Source organism: Centropristis striata, chromosome 2, assembly GCF_030273125.1.
Source record: "Centropristis striata isolate RG_2023a ecotype Rhode Island chromosome 2, C.striata_1.0, whole genome shotgun sequence".
In the NCBI taxonomy this organism is placed as follows: Eukaryota; Metazoa; Chordata; class Actinopteri; order Perciformes; family Serranidae; genus Centropristis; species Centropristis striata.
Window position 1 is genome coordinate 10,063,519 of NC_081518.1, and position 20,851 is coordinate 10,084,369.

Sequence of the window (20,851 nt, forward strand, 5' to 3'; positions counted from 1 at the left end):
TGACACAATCACCTGCAGGTTGGTAAAATATTTTCTCCCCCTTGGACAATAACTTTGAGTTTGGTCCTGATCGAGAGATGTCTGAAAAGTGTATGGAGCTTGATGGGCTCAACGCTGTGTGATATAATTATAATAAAAGCACATTTACATTTTGATATACAACACATAATCCTGGTTATCCAGGACCTCTGAAATGCTACAGCAAATCTAATGAGATGTAAACAAAATACCCATCCGGCATAAATTGGCTGAAAATGATGATATTCTCTCATTTCTCTTGTTTCCATGAAGTTTACACTGTGCTTTGGCTCTGTACACCACTTTAGTCCTTCCTTCTAGCTCAGATCCTCGGCCACAGCAGCTGCCTTTTTCCATCCTTGTTATTACTATGTGATGTCCTGCACTTCATACCCGACTAAACCATTATTAGGAACAGTGGATAAGAACACATTTATCCATTTAGCACTCATTTTTTATATACTTCAAACTGTATATATAACACTATGTGCTTGGTATGAAGTTATTGTCCTCTCTGTTTTGTTTTATGTGACTTCACTTTTTTTGTTTTGTGTTGATGGTGCTTTGTATTGCATTGTCTTTTTGTTGTTGTTTACATTGCAAATAAAAACAGCAACTCAGCCTGATTATCAGGCTATCTGTAGTACATGGGGGGCAGAGTTGACTTGAAGCCCTGCAGCTCAGTTTAAACATGGAGATGTAATTTTAAGACAAGTGGGCCAAGAGAATAGGAAGTATAGCAGCTGTTGATTGAGCATCTGCACAGATGTATGCCCTAGGCTGAGTTTATCCAGGCCTATAGGGTAGGACTATTCAACTAGGGCCATTATAGCCACAGGTGTTTTGGGGATCTATTGGCCGAGTCCTGTGTAAAACCAAAATGCCTTCATGGTCTTGTTGAGTCCAGTGGTCATAACTCTCCGGTGCACTCATGGGGGGCAGATTTACAACACAGCTCCTCCCTCCTTGAAGATCAGTTGACTGGGAGGGGTGGATTGTCCCCTCAGCCCACAGAGCATCTGGCTGAGGGACGACAGATGCTGACAGCTGGACTGACATCCAGCATATGTCCCTTTCTTTAGTCCTGCTCCACTCAGACAATAGAGTGGAAGGGACGGGGGTGCTTTGTGTTGAGAAGGTAGACCTAATAGCTTGTGACTCCAGAAAAGAGCCCCCATTCTCCAGGAGAGCCTGGAGAGCAATTAGCCCATCTCTGATCCTAGCCTGGGGAGTTATTATGGGTGGACTGAGCCCACAAAAACCTCAATGGTCTATTCTCATTCATGCCATATTAAGATGTTTATTTTTTCATCACAGCATCAGAAAAACAATGATAAACAAAACAACAATCTAAGTTAGTTCCCCAAACTGTGTTTCAGGGATGCATTTTATATTATTGTCTAAACAGTCTTTTATATTGGGATTAATGGTACAAAATACAGTGGCTGCACCTGCATAGTGGGCTCCGTGCGCCGAGCACGTGTGCTTTGTTTTGCAACGTGATGACGCCACGCGTACACAATAGGAAGTCATTTGAATTTACAGGAAGTAAACACAACTCGGATACAAGCTGTTCATGTACACCAATATTTTTAAGTAAGTTTTTAAGTGCTTTTTGGAACGATAACGGGGGGTGAAAGTACGGACATAACTTAGTGTAACACGCGTGGGTTTATCAGGAGCCGCAGCAGCCTCGACATGATGAGTTTAGCGGCTATAGGCTAAGCTAAGTGTTAGCATCCAGCTCACTGAATAAACTGTCACATTGTGTTTGTCGTCCTGCACCGACTGGAAACCGAAACAGTCTCACTCATTAAAAATATGAGATGTTGCGGACATTAAAGTAGTCAGTCCAATAAACTGGCTTAATTTAGCATCCTGCTAACTTACCTTAAAAGTTGCAAATTCATTCCCTCACTGTCCCTGTCTCTGTTTGTCTCTGCCTGTCTCTGTCTCTTTTCTGCAGACATGGGTGTGAAAGGTCTTCAGGGCTTTCTGGAGCGCTGCTGTCCAGAAGCCTGTGTGCCTGTGAACCTGAGAGAAATGGCCAAACAACATGTTGCCAAAAGCCAGCAAGGCTGTACAACTACAGCTAACACCACCAACAGTTGAGTTCCGGGTTGACTGTGGAGCAGCAGCGGATGTGTCTAAAAACCGATTTAGTAACTTTACACGTGTCTATAATCATTTATTTATTTTCAAGGATTTATTCTAATCAAAGATATTTTTTTTTAAGTCTGTAAAATATGATTTGTCGGTTAGGACATCTCTGCAGCACCAAAATACTTAATTCAGAAAATATATTTTGAAATGTATTTTGCCTTTAAAAACAGTGATTTTTGCACATATTGCAATTTTGATCAAATTTAGGATTTAGGCATAAGGTAACATAAAACACAACAACCTATTTAGGAAAAAGTCAAAAATATTATAAATATAATTAATAATATAGATATTTATGACCAGATATCAATGAAAGCAAGTATATGCTATTATATGCAGTATTTCTAATTTTAAATGACATATATAACAATATCAAAACTACTGTTTACAAAAACAGACTAAGACTTCAATCTTCAGTGAAGCTTGTAGTTATAGTGATAAGAGTGGTGCTAGCAGGAATGCAGACAAAGTGAAATCTAAGACAGCCAAATCTGAATGAAAAAAAGTTTTGATTACCTAATGATTGTAAGCTTTTTAAACCAAAACCATACTATAAGGGATTTGTTTTTTCCTCAGAGTGGGTAACCTTTCTTACATTTGTGTTTTCACTTGTATTCAGGCCCCACACTCGTTGTGGATGGTATGGCGTGCCTCCGCCGCTGGTACTCATGTCAGGACTGGGTGTGTGGGGGTCAGTGGAGGGAGTACATGGATGTGCTGAGGAGCTGGGTGGAGGCCTTCACCTCAGCAGGCATCAGGTTGGTCTTCATCTTTGACGGGGTGGTGGAAGAGAAGAAGAGACAGGCGTGGGTGAGAAAAGAAGCTCTGAACTTATGGTGTTCAAATATTCAACCTTGAATATATTGAAAGTTTGTTTACTCTTTATTTAGTTTTCTATAAGTATAGTTTTCATATAAGCCTGATTGAGTTTGCACCACTGATCAGCTTCCTGTTTAACATCCTCTTCTCTCTGCAGGTGAAGAGGAGACGCAGAGTGAATGGGGAGATTTCTAAAATATTTAACTACCTGAAGGCACACGGAGAACATCCGGGTAGAGAGCTCTTCTCTCTGCCTTCTGGTCTGGCAGGTTTTACACCTTTTGCTCTCAGGTCAGCATTTTCAAAACAGATTACGATGCAGTCGCCCTCTCACACATAGTGTATATATTAATTAAGTTATTCATGTATTTAAAAGACTGCTTCATTAGATGAGGTTTGATCCGATATCTGATGGTGTTTTTTTTTTTGCTGTTTATAAAATTTGTTTTGTTATTGTAAATTTTCTTGTTGTTTTCAGGTCTTTGGGTCAGGAAGTGTTTTGCTCAGTGCAGGAGGCCGACTATGAGATTGCCAGCTACGCTCGTCAGCATGGCTGTATGGGAATCCTGGGACAGGACTCAGACTTCATCATATATGACAGGTATTTGTAAAATCATGTTCATTGACTTTGTTCGTTGATGTGCACACAGTACCTCAAATGTGGAATTTGATTGAATTAGATTTAATAGATTCTGTGACTTTATTTTATTGATGTAAAGCTGTGGATAAACTGCCTGACATGAACATGTAGTTTTATCTGTTAAAGTGCTCCTTACTTGTCTGTGGAAAAGCTGCGGATAAAGAGCCTTACCACCATCATGTATGACCGCCAGAGGCTCTGCCAAACCCTCGGACTGACTGTTGCCCAGCTCCCACTGCTGGCCTGTCTCCTCGGGAACGATGTGGTGTCAGAGGAGATGCAAAACATCAGGAACAATGCAATGGCAACATACAGGTGTTTTGGGTTTTACTTTGGTGTTTGCTCTCTGTTTAAGAAATATATCAGTAACTCACCTTGTGTCACCTTAAAGTTTTCTTTTTCTTGCATGCAGAACATTGAAATTAAATTTTTATTCTCATCACTCTTGTCCACTCCCAAATAAATGACACCTTTGACCGTGTGAAGTTATAAGAACATGCATTTTGGATGCACTAGTTATAATATGTATGATGAAAAAAAAAGTCAAATGTAAAAAAGTCAGATGAAAACTCATCTTGTTAAGCCATTTGATGGTGAGACAACTTAGTTAAAACATGGATGAAGACAATGAGTGACTTTTATTTTTTATGTTTTCCAGGTCGAACTATCCGACACCACACTCTGGTGCTGTTCAGGGTCAGATGGTGCTCGCTGTATCCCACCTTGTGAGCTCCTTGTGGGGCATAGAGGAAACTGACCTCATCCCTCAGTCTCTGAATCTGTCAGCTCCTCACAGAGAGCTGCTGAAGAGAGGGGTGCGCTCTTACTTACTGCCTGGACATGAAGCTCTTCAGCAAGGCGACATCTCTGCACTTCCCTCTGCTTTTGAGAAACATGTCAGCCCAGAAATATTAAAGGTATGTTACCTCAATCTGTCTCATCTATTTTGAGAGGAACAAATGCTACATTGACTTATGTTTCACTCTGTGGTTTTCCACAGGCATGTAGAGAGAAGCATGTTGCAGCAGAGGGTTTCACCGTTTACAGTGTTGTTTGTGAGGGAGTCGTTCAGTGCAGCAACACTCTGGAGGACGGAGAGAACGATGAGTTACTGCCTCAGGCCCTCGTCTACAAGCTCTGCAGACAACGCACCTATGGGCTGATTCTGCTGCACGAGCGTGATGGTAGGACAGCAAACCTACTGAAAGTCACGCACGCACACACACACACACACACACACACAATCTACACACACCTGACTGTAACTGTAGTTTGAAAATAAAGACAATGGTGCAAAGTCAAACCTTCACTTTCTGTGTTGTCAGGCAGTAGCATCGACCTTCCAGCAGTCAAGGAATGGTTCGTCTACCCAGGAAACCCTCTGAAGGAACCTGACATGGTCCATCCTATCCCGGTCAGCCTCCCATGTACGGTGCCTGCTAGTTTCTCTTTTTCTGTATTTTTTGGTTGTGTTAAGAAAAAAGTCTGATTTCATTCTAGTTTCACCAGTCAATATAAATTAAGAGGATGATGATTTTCTTAGTGAAAGTTCTGTTGATTTTTCCAGGGTTCTAGACATTTTCCAGTGCTTCCTAGGAAATATGTTGTTCTCTGTAATTAACTGAGTTGTAGACTAACCTCTGAGGCATCCCTGGCCATCAGAATGACTCTGGAAAGTTACTTTGGGTTATGCTAAAAGGTGGAGTCTGCAATTCTGTTGATATTTGAACTCAACATCCAAACAAATAGACCTTTGCCAGATTGAGGGCCTGATCAAACAGAGCATTTTAACGGCCTGAGGTGGCTTTTTGTAACTATTTACAATAATAATGAAGTGATTTGCTCACTGCTTTTGCATTGCTAAGCAGCTTGAGTTTTTTTCCGCTCTGAGCACCTTGTGTGTTTGCAGGATTGCCCTAAATACCTTGGGTTGAAAAAAACTTCAGCTCAGAGTGAAAATGTCTGTCCCCGACTCTTTCTAAAAAGCCTTAAAGCAACCATTAGTTGGTGGTACTCCCTGTGATTTCTCCAGAGACTCTCACCTGCAATCAGATCCAGAGGAAGTGCCTCTACCTGTCCATATTTTCTGCTGAAATTTCAAAGATGCAAACTAAGCATCATCTGATCAGTGTCTGTGTATGAACTGTGTATGATTTTTTTTTTTATCAGCACACACAGAGAACAGAAAGTGGATTGAATTTGAAAAATGCATCACAGACTCCACCTTTAATACATTAAATACATTTGTCACATTTATTTAATGCAGTCTTTTGCATCCAAAGCAAAGACCCCACAGTATTTTTTCTCTGTTTGAATGTGTAGGTGATCAGCCCAGTCTGGACTTGTTATGGTTTGGCACTGGTCCTGAAGTTTCTGTTCTTCGCCTGACATCCTTCCTGACGATTTTTGACTGCCAGGAGCTCTCTGAGTTGTACAGAGCTGTTGAAGACTCTCTCCTGGCTGCTCTCTGCCTCGTCACTTATATCGCCCTCCAGGTAGGGTCCACTCTTTCTTGTTTCTTTTCTTAGTTATTTGTGGGAATTGAAAAGAAGGGAAACAGAGACAATTGGCAAAATTAAAATGCTGGGGAGAGTATTCATTGAACAACATAACATTTATTTTATTTTAATTTTATTTTAATTGAACATGTAGGTGATCTTATCTGATCCTATACCTTTATTTATTCCTCTAAAACCTTCTCTTTACTCATGTTGGGTGTTCCAGGTGTGAAAACACATGATAACATTATTTGTGCAGGTACTTCACTGTGACTGATGTGACTGTTTAGGTTTTCATTTGTCAGGCTGCATGTTTTGGCTTAGCCTTCAATGAATAAGTTAAGCTGTTAAGTGAAGCAGACAGGCACAATGGCATCAGTTTGTATTTAGGCATATCCAGTCAAGATAATGCCAGTGTATGGGTAGTAAAGCTGCACCTGGTGATTTATGTAAACACAAAATGAAAGAGCAAATGTACTGGTGACAATTAAACAAGTCAGCTTTTGATTTGGGATTTACGTCTATAACATATACAACAATTATTCCACTCTTTTGTCAACCTGTGATTTGAAGTTAAACATCACTTGTTGACGGTCTGTTCTGTGTTGTTTTGTTCTGGCTTAATGGTAGCCACTATCACCCACTGACTGCCAAGTTTAGGCGCAGACACTGGTCTTTGTAACTCCAGCTCTTACGTCAACAACCGCTCTGATCGCCACCCAGGGGCTTTGAATATCTTAAAAGCCATTTCTTCATTCACCTTACTACAATTGTGTCCTTATTTTGGTTGTAAATTTAAAACTAAAAACATGTGTGCAGTTTGTAATCCCGTTGTAATGCCTTGTTTTCGATTTTGATTTCCTCCAACACTGCAATCCCTCTTCAAAGTATGTGAAAAAAGCAGAGATTTGTGTTTTTGGTTTGGACATTTTGCATTGACGTCAGGTGAATGAGCCTAAAAGACAGCAGAGATCTCAGGATCACACCACCTGGATGAAGATGCATGCGTCATTTTGCAGAAGCTAAACAGAAATTATTCTGTAGATTAATTTATCATTGCTGCAACAAACATGTCTGAAACAAAGCTATAACTCTCAGATGTTCTCTTTAGTTTTCAAAAAGTGCTTGTGAGATTTGCAAAGTGAAGTTCACTTCATAGTGCTTTACAAGTGAAAGACACAGTTTCTGAATATGGGTTGTGTACATTTCTGTGTGTACTTTCACTGTTACTTAAATTGCACATAGACCTGCTTTTTTATTAAAACATGAAAAAATGCTGGTTTTATGCTTCTTAAATGTGATAATTTGATGTTTTTCTTTGTCAAATATGATAATAAACAGAATAGTTTGGATTTTTGAAAGATTGTTCAGACACTGTTCAGACACAGAGTTGAACACTCAGAGACTCAGAGGTCAACAGACAGATGCAGATATTTGGGACAACAGACAGACGGAGGCTTGGAGCCGATAACTTAAATGAATGACGGACAGACGGACAGACAGAAGAGCAGCTTGTTTGATGGCCCGTTAGCTGAGCAGTCAGGCTGACAGACAACAGTAGCCGTTGTTGTCTGATCGCTGCTGCATTCACATTGCCTCGTCACTCTTCAATTTAAATAGCTTCAGGGATTGTTTGTTTTGTACACACAACTGGGCCGCCTCGCTTCTGCATTCAGCATTGTTTCTTTCTCTATTGAATTGTTGCACAGAACCTAGACAAAACAAACTGACCAACACAGAAGACACACTGGGATGTGATTGAATTGGCTGACCATATATCGTTCATTGTGTGTGTGTGTGTGTGTGTGTGTGTGTGTGCGTGTGCGTGTGTGTGTGTGTTTAGGTACAAACTTTGTCTCAAGAGGACTTGGATGCGTACCTGAGTCAGGCTGTATGTCTGAGACTGAAAACCCCTGAGGAGCTTCAACAGATCAAGGTCAGTTACAAACACACACACACACACACACACACACAAATAAAAGCATACATACATGCTTTATATTTGTTTCAATGTTTTGTTTTTTAATTTTCAGCCAAAAATATTCACATTTTTTAAAACGAACAGATCATTTTCACTCACTTTGTGCCAGTGCACGTTAAAAGTTTAAAAGAGTTAAAAGAGTTTCCTGCTGCAAGAAGACAATGCCCCCCTGCAGTTTACAGTAAACAAGCTCATCTTGTGGTAAACAAAGCCCAGAAAATGTTTCCAGTAATAGAAAGTGAGGAGAAAAATGGGAGAAAACACAAATAAGCTGCTGATTGTGTCTCTAGAAAAACAAACAAATAAACAAACAAAAACAGATCAAAACAATCATGGTTGACCTGAAGTGTGGCTATTTCACAGGTGATTGCTTTTGTATTTTAGATTTTTTTTTTTAATTTAATATTCGATTCCTGATTACTTGTTACTTTTCCTGTACCTGGTGCAGTTTGTTGAGAAAGAAAAAAATATATCTTGTGTGCAAAGACCAAAATCATTCTATTCCTTGTATTGTATGGAAGGTTAAAAGTGCTGTAAAATAAGAATGCTTTCACAAATAGAACTGTTAATACTTTATTTGTATCAAATGTTCTTTAGTCTTTTAGTTGTTATCCCGTCCTGTTGTCTTTAGTCTTTTAGTTTTTATCCTGTCCTGTTGTCTTTTAGTCTTTTAGTTTTTATCCTGTCCTGTTGTCTTTTAGTCTTTTAGTTTTTAACTCCAGTGTTCCCTCATGGGGGCCTCTGCATTGGGGTGTGTGTTCAGTCTGCCCGTGGGGATGTGGTCTTGGAGATTCCCTGGGCCAGGGGGACTGGGTGGCTCTGCACCATGTGTGGAGACCGCCCCGGTCTACCCGGGTCCTGGTGGTCTACCCGGGTCCTGGTGGTCTCTGTGACGGCGTCCTCTATGGCTGTGGGCTCTGGCACCTTTCAGTGTGGATGCTCCCACAGATTGCTATTTCCTCATCTGGATCTTCGGTGCCTTGCCATGTCTCTGTGTGTGTGTGCGTGTACGAAGCATGTGTATGCATGTGTGAGGAGTGTGCGCACTTTAGTGCATGTGTGTGTGTGTGTGTGTGTATCTGTAACTGTAATCACATCAAAGATCAAAGGCAATCAGATCAAAGCAATCAACAGAATTAACTGGCACCTGTTAATGTTCCGAAAGAGTGACAGCAGCCAGAGGTGGACTGGAATTTCTGGCCTCGAACAGAAAGCATTTTTGGCAAAACCATAATACCTATCATTGATCCGACTTTACTTTGAGCATCCTGAGTTCTTCCTGAACGTCTACATATGTTTTTTTTAAAGAAAAATTTAAAAATAGCTTTGTTAGAGCGATCTAAAAAAACTGTTAAATTTCAGAAATCTTCCTGCGTTTTTAATATAGGAGCCAATGAGGCTGTTGGTGCGTGTTGGTGGCGCATCTGTGCGTCCTACCCCCAAACTATAACTCTGAGAGCTTTACCAGAGGATTGTGAGTGAGAAGACAAATTTTCCTACGTTTCTATGTATAAATTATTTCTGTAGAGTGGAATTTGCGGCCTGGATTGCAGTTTTCAAATGTATTTTTTGACAATGTTTTCTCTCCCTTTACACTCTGGCGATGATGTCACACACTGTGACACGAACATTCCGTGCAATACACACCCATTATAATCTCAGAATTTCTACAAAAATGATCATGGTCATTGAACAGGGATTGATAAAAAACTATATGACCTATCGAAACGTGGATTAAAACACAGATACACAAGACTTGTATCTACTGTTTAAAGTTCAAATGGAGTCTCTAGCTGAAATTATGCCGGAGAAGTAGACGGTTGAAAATATTCTGTAGAGAAAAGTAATAGCACACCGATCCCGATCAAACCACACATTTTGATGTATAATTTGTCCTGCAACTATTCAAGTTGTAGGACTAGTATCGGGACGAAATTGCGTCCGGAAGAGGAAGAAGAAAAAATCCACAGTATAACAGTAGTGCTTAGCTGTAGGGACCAGTGCTCGGTGCGATTGTACTCCTCTCCCCCAGTAAGAGTTAGATTTAACTGTGAACTTTTTTTTACATGTACATATAGCTGACAATCCAGTGATGAAAGTTCAGTTCTTATTCATCTGAGAAACAAGATTCAAGTAAATCTCACAGCTAAAGGTGATCCTCTTGTTATGTTGCAGTTTTTTAAATAAATACTGGTACAACCTGATTCCAAAAAAACTGGGACGTTGTGTAATTAAACATGTGAAAACTGTCTATGGATGTTTGCAGGACATACAACTCTGACTTAAACTCTGATCAATGAAAAGAGGTCAATTAGAATGATACATTTCGACAGAAAATGCAAAAAAAAAAAAAAATCCAAAACAATTTTTACAATCAACTGAGTTATTTAACAAGCAGATACGCTGAATGTTCTCTGATTCCACTTCCTATTGTCAGCCTTAAATTGATTTTTTGTTCTGTTTTAGACCATTTGTCCAACAAAATAGTTGATTTGAAGACGTCAAGTTCCAGGAACATGTCATTGTATGATAATGTCATTACTCAGTAGTTGCATTTTTGATGTAGACACTGAAGTCAGCGAGGCAGCATCATGACATCTGTCTCCTCTTGATCTGACTCATGAGCTCTCACAGATACGAGGATCAGCGAGTCAGCTGTGCTCTTTCATTCTCTGGGAAAACGGCTGCGCTGTTTGCTGCCTTGTTGTAGCCCCATTTATTTTTACTGCTTAATTACCATACTTATGTCTAGTAATTTGTATTTTTGCCGCTCGTCTGTTTTCTACACAATAATTAGGGCTGGGCGTTGATTTGAATATGCTGTCTGGGAGAAGTTCAGAGCTGCAGCAGGCGGGTTAACTGAGTGACTAGTGTAGAGATTAACTGCACGCAGACTAAACACATTAATATACTCACATACACACCCAGAGGCGGGTTAACACACAGTCAGTTTTTAATATTGCTTGTATATGTGCGTGACAGAACATGCTCACTTCAGAACATCATAGTACAGATTCAAAACCTGCCTCTTTTTTGCCACAGTAAACAAAAAAACAAAAGAAAAAGTTAAATTGTGTGTGTGTTTGTGTGTGTGTGTGTGTGTGTGTGTGTGTGTGTGTGTGTGTGTGTGTGCAACTGAATAAAAAATGAGTCACACCAGTTCTATGTGTGTGTGTGTGTGTGTGTGTGTGTTTAGAGGGAAGGGGGTTGAGGGTAAGTTTTGGGACGCAACGGTTTCATTGCAACATTCCTCCCCATGGGACTGTGATTGTGGCGTGTGTGTGTGTGTGTGTGTGTGTGTGTGTGTGTGTGTGACAGAGAGAGTGTGCTGGCGACAGTCGCCTGTCTGTCCTGGCTGACGCTCACCACATGGAGCTATTTACACCATGCACACTCCGCCCCCTCTGGACACACACACACACACACACGTTTCTGTCTTTGTCTCCCTCACTTTGTGTGTTCTTCTACTTTACACTAACGACCACTTTCTCTTTTTTTGTCCCTCTTCATGTTGCTCTTTATCTCCTTTTTTTCTTTCTCTCTTTTTGTGCCATGTGCTCCTTCAGGTTTTTGTGTCTCTGTCCAGTAGTTCATTGTTTTCAGAAGGTGAAGCTGTGTTTGACTGGAAGCAGGTGGCAGGCAGGGCTGCGTGCGTGTGTGTGTGTGTGTGTGTGTGTGTGTGTGTGTGTACACGTAATCACTGTTATCAGTGCTATCAGGACAGGTGAGCAGTAAGCACACACGGAGAACATCTGCCTGCTGTTATCGACTGCTGTCGACACAGTTCACTTGCTCTCCACTTCTTCATCATTCTCCTCTTTGTTTCCTTTATTGTCCTCCAGTTATCTTCTTCTCGCTCTCTGCTGCTGCCTTTTATGGTATCTGTCAGCCAACTGTATGACCTTCTTCCTGTTTTTCATTTATTGGGTCAACTCAAACTATAAAACAAAGTCTTTACACCAGCATTTCATTCTCAGAAACAATAAACTCCTGCAGAAATTAGGGTCTGTTTTTCTCTTAGTCTCCATATAAAATTAAGCCACTGAGTTTAAGATAAGCAGTTATCGTTAATGAGTTATCTGTCAAATTGTCTGTTTTATTGGATGGAGTTGTATGAGGTACTTATCCTCATTGGCACAGCAGCTAAACTAAGCACCAGGGCAGCAGCAAAACACATATTTACTTAAAATATCAATATCACTTTAAGTGTACACTATATTTAGAATATTTTCACCGCTTTTCTTGCCGTCAGTCAGCCTTGTTTAAGTTTATGCAGGGCGACTGAAGCTGTTATGCTCTCCTCAAAGCCACCTGATTTTGTTGCGTTAAGGCGTCTTTCAGATTCAACAAAGTCAAACAATAACACAATCTAACTAACTGATCGAGGCAGAAGAAGACCAGAAACTCCCATGTTCTGCAGGGTCAAATTACTGTTTTTGCCAAAGGAGGCTGGTGGCTTTGAGGAGAACATAATAGCTTTAGTTTCCCCCGTGTAAACTTAAACAGGGCTGCCTGATGGCAAGGTTTTTTTAGGTGGCTAACGTTTCAATTCATGGCTTCGCTCCTGTGTTGATACTCCTGCCTGCTTCTCCAAACGGGGTGTGCTGGCTGCCATCTACTGTAGCTTATACACTGACTATAAGTTCCTCATGTAACCTCACCTGAAATAATATGACCTGAGTTGCTTATTTATGTCATTAACTCTGGATTGGGTCACTTGAGTGTTTTTCCAACAACATAGAAATTCATCAGTCAAACTTGCAACAATTTGCAGTGTATCATTTCTATTTAAATGCCACATATACTGCATTATTTGACACTTGTTGAAGTGAACAAATCGAGGAATGTAAGTTCTCCTGTCAAACATAGAAACCACACCAGCTAATCAATTGTACCTATCCAGCAATACAGCTATTGACGGTGCAGTGGGTGGTCTGAGTCGTATATAATTGTGTGATTTATGCGTCAGGATTGAGCAGATAAGGTTGAGCAAATTGGGGTTAGGGAACACCAATTATTTTAGCAGCTGTGAGTAAAATCTTAAGAATTTTATTCTGGGTGGTGAAACGAGGCGTATTGAGGAAACAGATGGCAACAGGACTGTTTAAATGATGCTGCACTACAGGAAGATATTTGGTTTGTGTTTAAGTTTTTATAGATGCTTCAACGTCTACTTTTCTTCTAATTACGTTTAACAGGCTTTATTAATGTGAACGTCACGATCAATAATTCAGTGTTTGTAAGGTGAAAGAACCAAAAAGATTAATATTATTGAGCAATCATGACATTATGCTGAGACCGCTTGCAAATTAATTTTAAGTTAATTTATTGTCATTTTACAACATAGTGTTACACAGCAAAATGCTAATTTCTCAACATAAGTTGCCAAATGTCTCTAACCATCCAAATCTGCTGTTGAGGTTAGCTGAATGATGAATCCCACTTATCATAATTGTTTATTAGCATTGGTAATAGCTGAACTCCATATAAATCAGGTGTTGTGCCATGTGCAAATACTCATGCAAATGCCCAAAAATGAAATCAATGTACCATTAAATAAACTAAAAGTAAACATGATTTTGGTTCTGGTGATACAGGAAAATCCAAAATACAGCTAAAACATATAGTTATCTAATGTATAATCATAATAATCCATGATATCTAGTAATCTAAATGTGATATTTGTGTATTTCTTTGTGATGTTCAATTTTAAAACTTCTATTTCCTTTATTTTCACCTGTTTTGAAGCTATGATCTCCTGTCAGATGAGTCACTGTCACTGCATCCATAGTTGTCTCATCTTTAAAGTGCAGCCAGATGATAAAGATTTACTTCCAGAAGAGAAGCCAAACCTTCTCCCTCTTCCATTCTCAGCTGCCTTTCCTGTCCAGTCGTGCGGTGCAGCTGGGATATCTCTACGTCCGAGGACTGAGCCACATGCTGGGTGCTAACTGTGCCAGCGGCTGCCCGCTGCCCAGCGCTGCCATCATGCCCTGGCACAGCTTCGATGGACGGCTGTTCCACTCAAAGTACCTGCTGGCACATAACGGCACAGAGGAGACTGAGCTGCTGGACAGAGATGTGAGTGGAGACAGAAAAACAAAAAAAGGAATGTGTGTGCGTGTGTGTGTGCACGTGTGTGTAGTATGTTGGTATGTTGCAAGATTTTGAGGAGAGAACAAAAATGACATGAATTTGTCTTCTGTTGCAACTACTTGTATGATTTTCTGTATTCCTTTTTACTATGAATGCACTGAGTACTTCTGAGGGCTGTAATCCAAGGTGTGTTATTGTCCGCCTCTTTCCAGCCGTCCTGCTTGTCTCTGTTTCTCCGCCTGAGAGAGAAACTGCAGGAAACCTGCAGGAGGCACGGCAGAGTCCTGCAGTCCAGACCCCGTGCACCAGAACACAGTCATAAAGCCACACCAGGACCCAGATACAGAGAAAGACACTCAGGTGAGACACAAAACTGAGATGTGATTATACGTAGAGACCCATTAGCCTCCTATAGCTTCATCTGCCGTTCACAGATTACTTTCAGTACAAGTGAGCACTTTCTTTTGGTGTTCAACATGAACCTGGTCTGTGGGTTATCTTCAGTAACAGGGTCGTGATTTGTGGGATTGCAGGTGATATTTTCAAATGTATTTTTTTCGTGCCTTGACCAGCATAAGCATCATATGATCCCATTTTATTTAAGAGAAGGCAGAAATAGCTGATTAATAGTGTAACTCCCTCCAAGCACCAGGCAAACGCAAGTCGGTTTCCTTCAACTGATTTATTTTGAGCGTCATTCATCCATCTCAAAATCCACCGTGAAAACTGCACATAAATTATAATGAAATAAAGGTTAAATCACATTCACAAACATTACATTCCACAAAGTAAAATACAGATAAATTAAACAAAATACCTTGTTGGCTGCATCCTACATAAAGGGAATTATATTTCATCCTTAGTCTTCTTCACATTAATGATCAGTCTCTCTTGACAAACAATTCCATCTGAACCATTGTTCATGCTTCCCGGGAAATCCACACACGCACCGAGAGCAGCCAAACGAGACTTGGGTGACTTAGTTCACCTTCAAAATAAAAGCATTATAATGTATACCAAATAAAATATCATTTAAAGAAACAAATACAACTTAAATTAACTCCTTTATATGTTGCAATAAATTGGCAACAGTTACAAATAGCTTCATATTTGTTGAGAAGCTGTAAAGTGATTTCATTCCTTTTATGTTTTAGACTTTAGACTTTATTGTCCCAGAGAAAGATTTGCTTTCACCGCCAGTACAGAAAAGACACACAGATATATACATACACCAAACACAGCAACATACAACTTACTTGCCCAACATACAGTTAAAAACAGAACATAGTCTCATTGATAACATCCAAACATCCTAGCACACAGCAGCGTTTCAGCGAGGCAGTTTGCTGAGTGATGTTGAGTTTTTCTCCTTCCTCACTCTTACTCAACACTCTCTCTGTCTGTGAATGTTTGTTCTGTGTTGTTTTCCTTAACATAATTATGTTGCTATTTTGGCCAGGACTCTTTGGAAAAGTACTTTTTGATCTTGTGATCATCCTGGTTAAATAAAGGTCAGGGAGAGAAAAAACGTTTTGACTTGAATTAAGAAATGTTTTGGTGTTTCTAGGGCGCCCTGGTGGCCTAGTGGTTAAGATGCATACCATAAAACCACAATGTCCTTTGTGCAGATCTGCTGCATGTCACATCCCTCTTTGTCTTCTCGTGTTTCCTTTCTATACAGTAAAGTTTCCAATAAATAGGCAGAAATGGCTCCTCCAAATGTTATAAAAGTGATGATATGATGTCTATATTATTTTTAAGGCTCCAGTAGTTCGGCTTGTTTGTTTTGGAGCTTGTCTTTATTTCTAATCCCTGTCCAAAATACAGAGAAGTAAAAACACACCGCCTCATTTGAAAAACTGATGAAAATACTGCTGGAGCCAAATGGAGAAGCAGCATTTTAAATCTGACAGTTCATCTGTGCTTGTAGTTCTCTGGTGCCCCTCACAGAACCACATTACCCAGAGGGCTGCGCTGTAACAAGCTCCATGTGTGCTGCGGCCTTAATGCATACCAGCGTGCATGTGCACGCTTGGATCCGAGACTTGCTTTGTCAGTGCACTGGTAATAGTAGGTTTCTGTTTATAGGCTGAGAGAGCTCTATTTTAAGACACACAACAAGGCTGATTACAGACCTCTCCCTTCTGTCTCTCCCCTCTTTGTGCACCCCTTCCCCTCAGTCGTACCCCTCCGTCTAACTCTTCATCCTTTTATTTTTCTTTATTTTTCCTCTCTCTGTTACTTTTCCTTATTTCTCCCCGTTGTTCTCTTTTCGGTGCTGCGTGCATAGCCTTGACACTCTCCAGACGCCTGTAGTGTGCAGACTTAAGTTGAGCTTCCTGTCGGTAGAAGACTCGTCCTGCTCAGTGGTCAGTATCAGAAGATGACTCAGCAGTAGCTCATGAAATATGAACCCCTAGTTTCTTTTCAACCCTGTGACTTATAAACCTTTTGCGACCGTTTCTCTGCGTGCCATGTTGGCGCAGAGTCTCCAAATTGCGCCGAACTGTCTGTGTTTTGCCCAAGTCAACCCTTGTGGGTCTCATGAGGATGTTTCTGGTTTTATAGATGGAAGGCTATACACTCTTTATACCTCAGTGTTTCATTTCTGCCAGACGCAGACACCAATCATTACTACAGAACTGTGGGGATACGGAGTGTGTGTGTGTGTGTGTGTGTGTATGAGAGAGAGAGAGAGACAGAGAGTTTATGTGTGCGTGAGAGTAGTGGTGGCGCTATGTGGTATCGTTGAGGGCCCGGTTTGGTTTTTGTTTGGAATCAGGCCTGATGTTTAGTCTCCTCAGCAAATATCTCCTCTGCCCGCCTGCCCTTACAATTACACTCCAACAGTGAATCCAGTATAGCTGCTCTCCCACGTCTCTTCAGTTTATTCCTGTCCAAAACGACAAAATCTTCAGATTGCCTCACATTTGTACAGAACATTTTACTTTGGCTGAGAGTAGTGATGTGCCTCTCTCCTCCAATCTGTTCTCTGATAGTGTCAGTATTCATTAACACACATTCAACCCTCCTCTGACACAAGAATCATCTTTAATCTATCTCTCTCTGATCTTATGTGTCTCCCTCTTTTGGCTTCAGTTTGAATTTGAGAAACTTGAATCTTTTCCAAAAGACATGCCAGCCACGAACCAGACCCTAAAAAAGTGTTGGTGCTTGTGGCCGGACTGACACATCCACTTATGCTTTCATGTGCTTTTTTTCTGTACTTTCACACTCAGTGAATGGATTGATGGCAGGATGGTGGCCTGATTTGGCCCAGCAGGCTGCAGCTCCCTTTTGGCAACGTCTAAAGTTGGACTTGGTGTTTTATTTCAAGCACTTTGTAATTGGCTTAAAATCTGCCACATCTGTCAAAGTTCCTTAAGTTTAAAGTGTGGCACAAGTTGTCCTGAAAGCGAGTATAGATTTTAATAGTGGTTTAAAGAGAAACATTTAGCCTTTTTTTACGTTTTCTTTTCTTTCTTTCCCCTCAATTTAATGGCCAATAATAGAGCAATAGACCATTAATACAAAACTAACTTTTTTTTAATCATAGTTGGAGTTTTTTTTTATTTGTTGGATGATGGATGACAAGGAAATCTGTAAATATTCAGCTTCATGAAACCTTTCTTTCTCTGAATAATTTGGCTTTCAACACTGGCAGCGTTTGTCAGACTTGATGAGTGTTTATGTCCTCTGCGATATGGCATTTGTTTTTTTGGCTGTTCTGTGGGCAGCCTTGAAATAATTGTGGACAGATTTAAAAGACAAGCTGTGTGTGTGTGTGTGTGTTTGAGAGAGAGAGAGAGAGAGAGAGAGAGAGAGAGAGTAACAATTGTTGATCCCTTTTTGCAGATCGTGTGGCATTTACCCAAGATTTAGATTGTTGAAGAGTCAGAGAGTAGTGTTGGTCTTGCCTGTTATCAGACAGAACTTTCAACTCGCTTCCCATCTTCAGTCTGACATTACCTCCACTTTTAATCAACCTCAGTATGAGAGCTCGACTCAATTTTAAAGATCTGAAAAAGCAATGTTGCCCTGAGGTTTTGCCGTTAAAAGCAAATCCCTCTGTTTTCGGTTGGTGAGGGAAACAAAAGTAACAAGTAACAGTAACAAGAAAAGACAAATTAGAATTGAATTAAGTAATTGGTTGAATTTGAAGCAGGGAGTTTGAAATACAACTACAGCAATTATGTCAAGGTCTTGAAAAAAAAGTCATGAGTCTTCCTTGTCTGAGACAGAGACAAGACAAAATCGAAGTCTTCAAAAGTGCTCTTGAGAACGGTCTCAAGACCAAGACCAGTGACTGAAATTCAACAACACAACCAAATGCATTGTGTAATGTATTGTTCCTGTTTAATTAATGTAATAGCCATTACTACCATTCTGTTACTCTTAATTTATTTTTGCACAAAAACTGGGGATCAAAAATGTTATTTTGCAAATCTGTATATAGTGCACGGTCATCGAGATTCATTGTCCACTGCTCTCCTTTCCTTCTTTTCTTTTTTTTTAAATAAAAAGAATTATCCAACAACAGCAGCACAGTATGTTTATGTCTGACTTATTGTTTTATTTCTTTCTGTCCTTTAAATATGACATTTCTCTCCTTCAGGTCGGCCTCCAGGAGGTGGTGAGAGCTGGAGGGAAAGAGGAGAGATGACGGGAGGCCAATATCAACATCATGGAGGTGGAGGTGGAGGAGGATGGAGGGAAAGAGCGTGCACAGGAGGCCATCAGCATCAGGGAGGTGGAGGAGGAGGAGGAGGAGGAGGAGGAGGATGGAGGGAGAGAGGGGGAGACCCTAGTGTGTATGAAAACAGAGAGAGACTGTGGGAGAGAGGAGGAGGAGTGAGAGGAGGCCATTTTCACCATCACACTCAATCTTACCCTGAGAGAGGTCGATCGTACCGCAGCAGAGGGAGATACCAGCTGGCTCCGAGGTAACACCAACAAGATGTTTCTCTTCTTCTCTAATGTTTCTGCTGTTCTTATCTGTCATATAATGTTTCATCCTCTCCTCTCCTCTCCTCTCCTCTCCTCTCCTCTCCTCTCCTCTCCTCTCCTCTGCTCTCCTTCTCTCAGATGGTCGCAGCCTCCTGCACCAGGAACATAACTTGACTCCGATTAAGGAGGCAAGAAGAGGAGGATTAGAGGGGAGGATTTGAGGAGTTAAGAGGATGGAAAAGACATCATGAAAGGAGCGGAGGAATCAAATTTCTCTGAACAAACTGATTAGTGAATTACCCGTCAGGAATGTTTGTCTAAAGGATGCAGTAGGTAGAGAAATGGGGATTAAGAGGAGGCGAATGAAGAGATTAGGACCACATCATTTAATTTGGCAGCATAACCTGAATTTGTGTCTTTGTGCATCTCAAAATAATCCTGTTTTTTTTGCTGTTTTTTCTTTAAAGTCAATCATTTTAAAGCCTCTCCTCTATCCTCAGGGCCACTTACCTGTCTCACTGTGACAGAAAATGAACAGTACGCATGAGCACTCACCAAACAAACACAGAAATGAGCCACTTCAAACATGCACTGAGGAGTGGATTAATGGTTAATCCTCAAGCCTGTTTTTACCTCTTATCTTCACAATAAAAGAGCAAAGATCCTAAAATCTGTGTGTCCAGTGGCATAATCCTTTTAAAGGACTGGTTTTAACTGGAGAAACAGTAATGCCTGTATCAAGTATCGACTGAAATAGAGCATCAGCACAGCAGATTTATACACTCCTGTAAACTGATACCAAGAGCCGTTTGTGACATGTGAAAAACAAAGTGAGGCATCTTCAGTTTCTGCTTTTTTTCAAATGCGGAAGAATTGAGTTGTCTGTAATGGATACTAATAGAAAAAAGAGGTTTAATGTGTTAAAATGTTTTTTACTGCGTCTAGAAAACTGGAACATTTTCTCTCAATGCCGGCACATCCCTTCTCCTCTTATACTGACCCTAACCCCAATAATGAAACTCTGGTCTTTAAATTGTTATCGAAACCTGAGTCAAGTAAACATGACCAATATTTGTTGTCCTAAAAGCCCAGAACCAGATTCTAACATTTGAAACATCACTGTATTGAGGTGGAGCTGACCTGAAATAACTGCTAATTTTCACGACTTGTGGTAACAGTTAAAAGGTATATATATATATTATTGTAAATATAAAAAAATGTATTTCCATGTTGTCTACGGACTAGGTCTAGGTGCTGTATAAATATTGCGAAAGTATGAAAACACTCAATCCACAGAGAAATGCACACAGACCATATTCAAAAACAGTGTTTTAGGAGGGAGTGCTTAAAGAGATGCATTAGCATGAGAAAATAATGTGTTTTTTCAAATCAAACTCAAATCAAACTTTATTTATATAGCGCTTTTCATACATATAAATGCAACACAAAGTGTTTTACAAAAAATAAGAATAAAAACAGACAATAAAATTGACAAAACCCACCCATCCCTTCCCCACATACACATCTGTATGAACACATACATAAACATGCACACACACGGACGTAGACACGCACACACACAAACACACACTCAGACTCACACACAGCACATATTGATTGACGGTGTAGAGACATGGCAAGGCAACGAAGATCCAGATGAGGAAATAGCAACCTGTGGGACCATCCACA

At 40.4% G+C, this 20,851-nt stretch overlaps 1 protein-coding gene across 1 annotated transcript; it reads left to right on the forward strand.

Annotated features, from left to right (window-relative positions):
- Positions 1-1,417: 1,417 nt before the first annotated feature.
- fam120b (family with sequence similarity 120 member B) lies at positions 1,418-20,585 on the forward strand. The gene is made up of 16 exons (XM_059345602.1): positions 1,418-1,614; positions 1,985-2,125; positions 2,801-2,991; positions 3,158-3,291; positions 3,479-3,601; positions 3,767-3,955; positions 4,299-4,557; positions 4,641-4,824; positions 4,966-5,067; positions 5,963-6,135; positions 7,982-8,074; positions 13,994-14,200; positions 14,428-14,575; positions 18,831-18,936; positions 19,003-19,158; positions 19,301-20,585. Exons 1-16 carry the CDS (start codon positions 1,521-1,523, stop codon positions 19,329-19,331), a joined length of 2,331 nt encoding a protein of 776 aa, XP_059201585.1. The 5' UTR covers positions 1,418-1,520; the 3' UTR covers positions 19,332-20,585.
- The last annotated feature ends 266 nt before the right edge of the window (positions 20,586-20,851 follow it).

Coding starts and splice junctions, on each gene's coding strand:
- fam120b (XM_059345602.1), top strand. CDS start 1,521: ATGACGCCACGCGTACACAATAGGAAGTCATTTGAATTTACAGGAAGT. Junction 4,558..4,640: donor TCAGCCCAGAAATATTAAAG/GTATGTTACCTC, acceptor GGTTTTCCACAG/GCATGTAGAGAGAAGCATGT. Junction 18,937..19,002: donor GGAGGATGGAGGGAAAGAGC/GTGCACAGGAGG, acceptor AGGAGGATGGAG/GGAGAGAGGGGGAGACCCTA.